General features: G+C 46.5%; 1 protein-coding gene across 1 annotated transcript; it reads left to right on the top strand.

The window, feature by feature from the left end:
- Positions 1-49: 49 nt before the first annotated feature.
- On the top strand, positions 50-322 carry MRPL17 (mitochondrial ribosomal protein L17; the record flags this gene model as incomplete). Its single annotated transcript, XM_010086235.1, has 1 exon — positions 50-322. A coding segment is annotated over one exon (273 nt), but the record flags the coding sequence as incomplete, so codon positions are not given.
- Between the last annotated feature and the right edge of the window lie 1,168 nt (positions 323-1,490).

Below are 1,490 nucleotides of genomic sequence, written 5' to 3'. Positions count from 1 at the left end.
CCCGTCCTTGCCCGCCGCAGCCCCTGGAGCTGAGCGTGCCTCCCCGCAGGAGAAGGACCTCATCCACAAGCTGTTCAAGGTGTTGGCACCCCGGTTCCAGCCCCACCCCGGCAGCTACACCCGCCTGCTGCAGATCCCCAACCGAGATGACCTTGACCGCGCTAAGATGGCGGTCATCGAGCTCAAGGGGAACCCCTTCCCACCTCTCATCCGCCCGCGCCGTGACACTGAGAAGACGCTGCTCAACCAGCTCCTGAAGGGCTACAGGGAGGACATGCAGCAGGCTGCCACCCCGCAGGGCCCTGAGGGCACCCCTGTCTAGGCATCCCCCTCTGCCCAGAGGGAGGCTCCGTACACGCACAGGGATGAGGCCTGACATGAGCTGCCCCTGCACCAGCCAGCTTGTTGATGTCGTGGAGCACAGAAACGGAGCGTGTCCCAGGAGGTCTGAAGGTTGATAACTAACTTTGAATTGCCATGGTGTGGGCACAGTGTCAAGGTTTACTTGCTTCTTCCTGTGGTTTAAATAGAGACTCAGCAAAAGAAGGAAGTCAGGCTGGGAGCCCTAATGTTTAATATTACCTGTGTAAATAAACTCTGTTTAGAAAGTAAGTCTGCTTCCATTTGGATTATATTGTTAATGCACACGAGTTAGTGACTTACTCCAGCAAAGACAGGGTTTGTTGCAGCTTCTGGTCCAACAGCCATAGTCTCTGGGGCAGTATCTCCCTTTACTGTGATGAGCTATGGTGTTTTCTAGAAGACGATGTGCATCCTGTAGGGCAGGAAATTCAGTGAAAAGTCCATTTTGCTGTTTCAGAAGCACTGGATGCAAGTAGGGTGGTTACAAGAATAATAGTTGTCTCTACCAAGAGCTTGGTAGACATTTCAGCTTCAGATGCAGGGTTGCAAGAAATCTCTGTGTTTCCCTGTTAGAACAAAAAGGGAGAGTAGCAGAACTTTTTCAGAGAGTGATATAACTACAGGGAGATAAGAAAATTAAATTGCTAGCTTTGTCTTCGATTTTGAGTGCAGCTAGTACTTGAAAGTCCTAGCTGTAGCTTCTGAGTGGAAAAAAACCCAAACCACACCAAACCCCCAACATATTTGGTTCCATTCTCCATCCCAAGTTCCACAAACTTAAGACAAATGAGTAATCCTATGTAGTGACTTAGCTGTATGGAAAGACAAAAAAAAAAAAAGTTATGTTAACTTAAAATTTGGCATTTCTCTCTTCAGGACACTTCCACTTCTGTTTTAATGAATTTCAGTAAGAAATTAAAGGTCTGTGATAGTATTTAAGGAAGAAGAAAAAACAGTCAAATACTAAAAAGTTAGTGTTCAGACCTTAATCTTTGTGTTTCTAATTACCTCGAAATTGCCCTCTTTGTGGTTGACCTAGCATCTTGTTCAAACAGATGAATCTGCTTTCCCCTCAATGGAAGAGATCAACCAAACTGCTATTACTGCAGAGGTTCTACATTATTAAA

The sequence above is a fragment of the Pterocles gutturalis genome, unplaced genomic scaffold (assembly GCF_000699245.1).
Source record: "Pterocles gutturalis isolate BGI_N339 unplaced genomic scaffold, ASM69924v1 C11958217, whole genome shotgun sequence".
Lineage (NCBI taxonomy): Eukaryota > Metazoa > Chordata > Aves > Pterocliformes > Pteroclidae > Pterocles > Pterocles gutturalis.
This window is presented reverse-complemented; position numbering and strand designations above follow the sequence as displayed.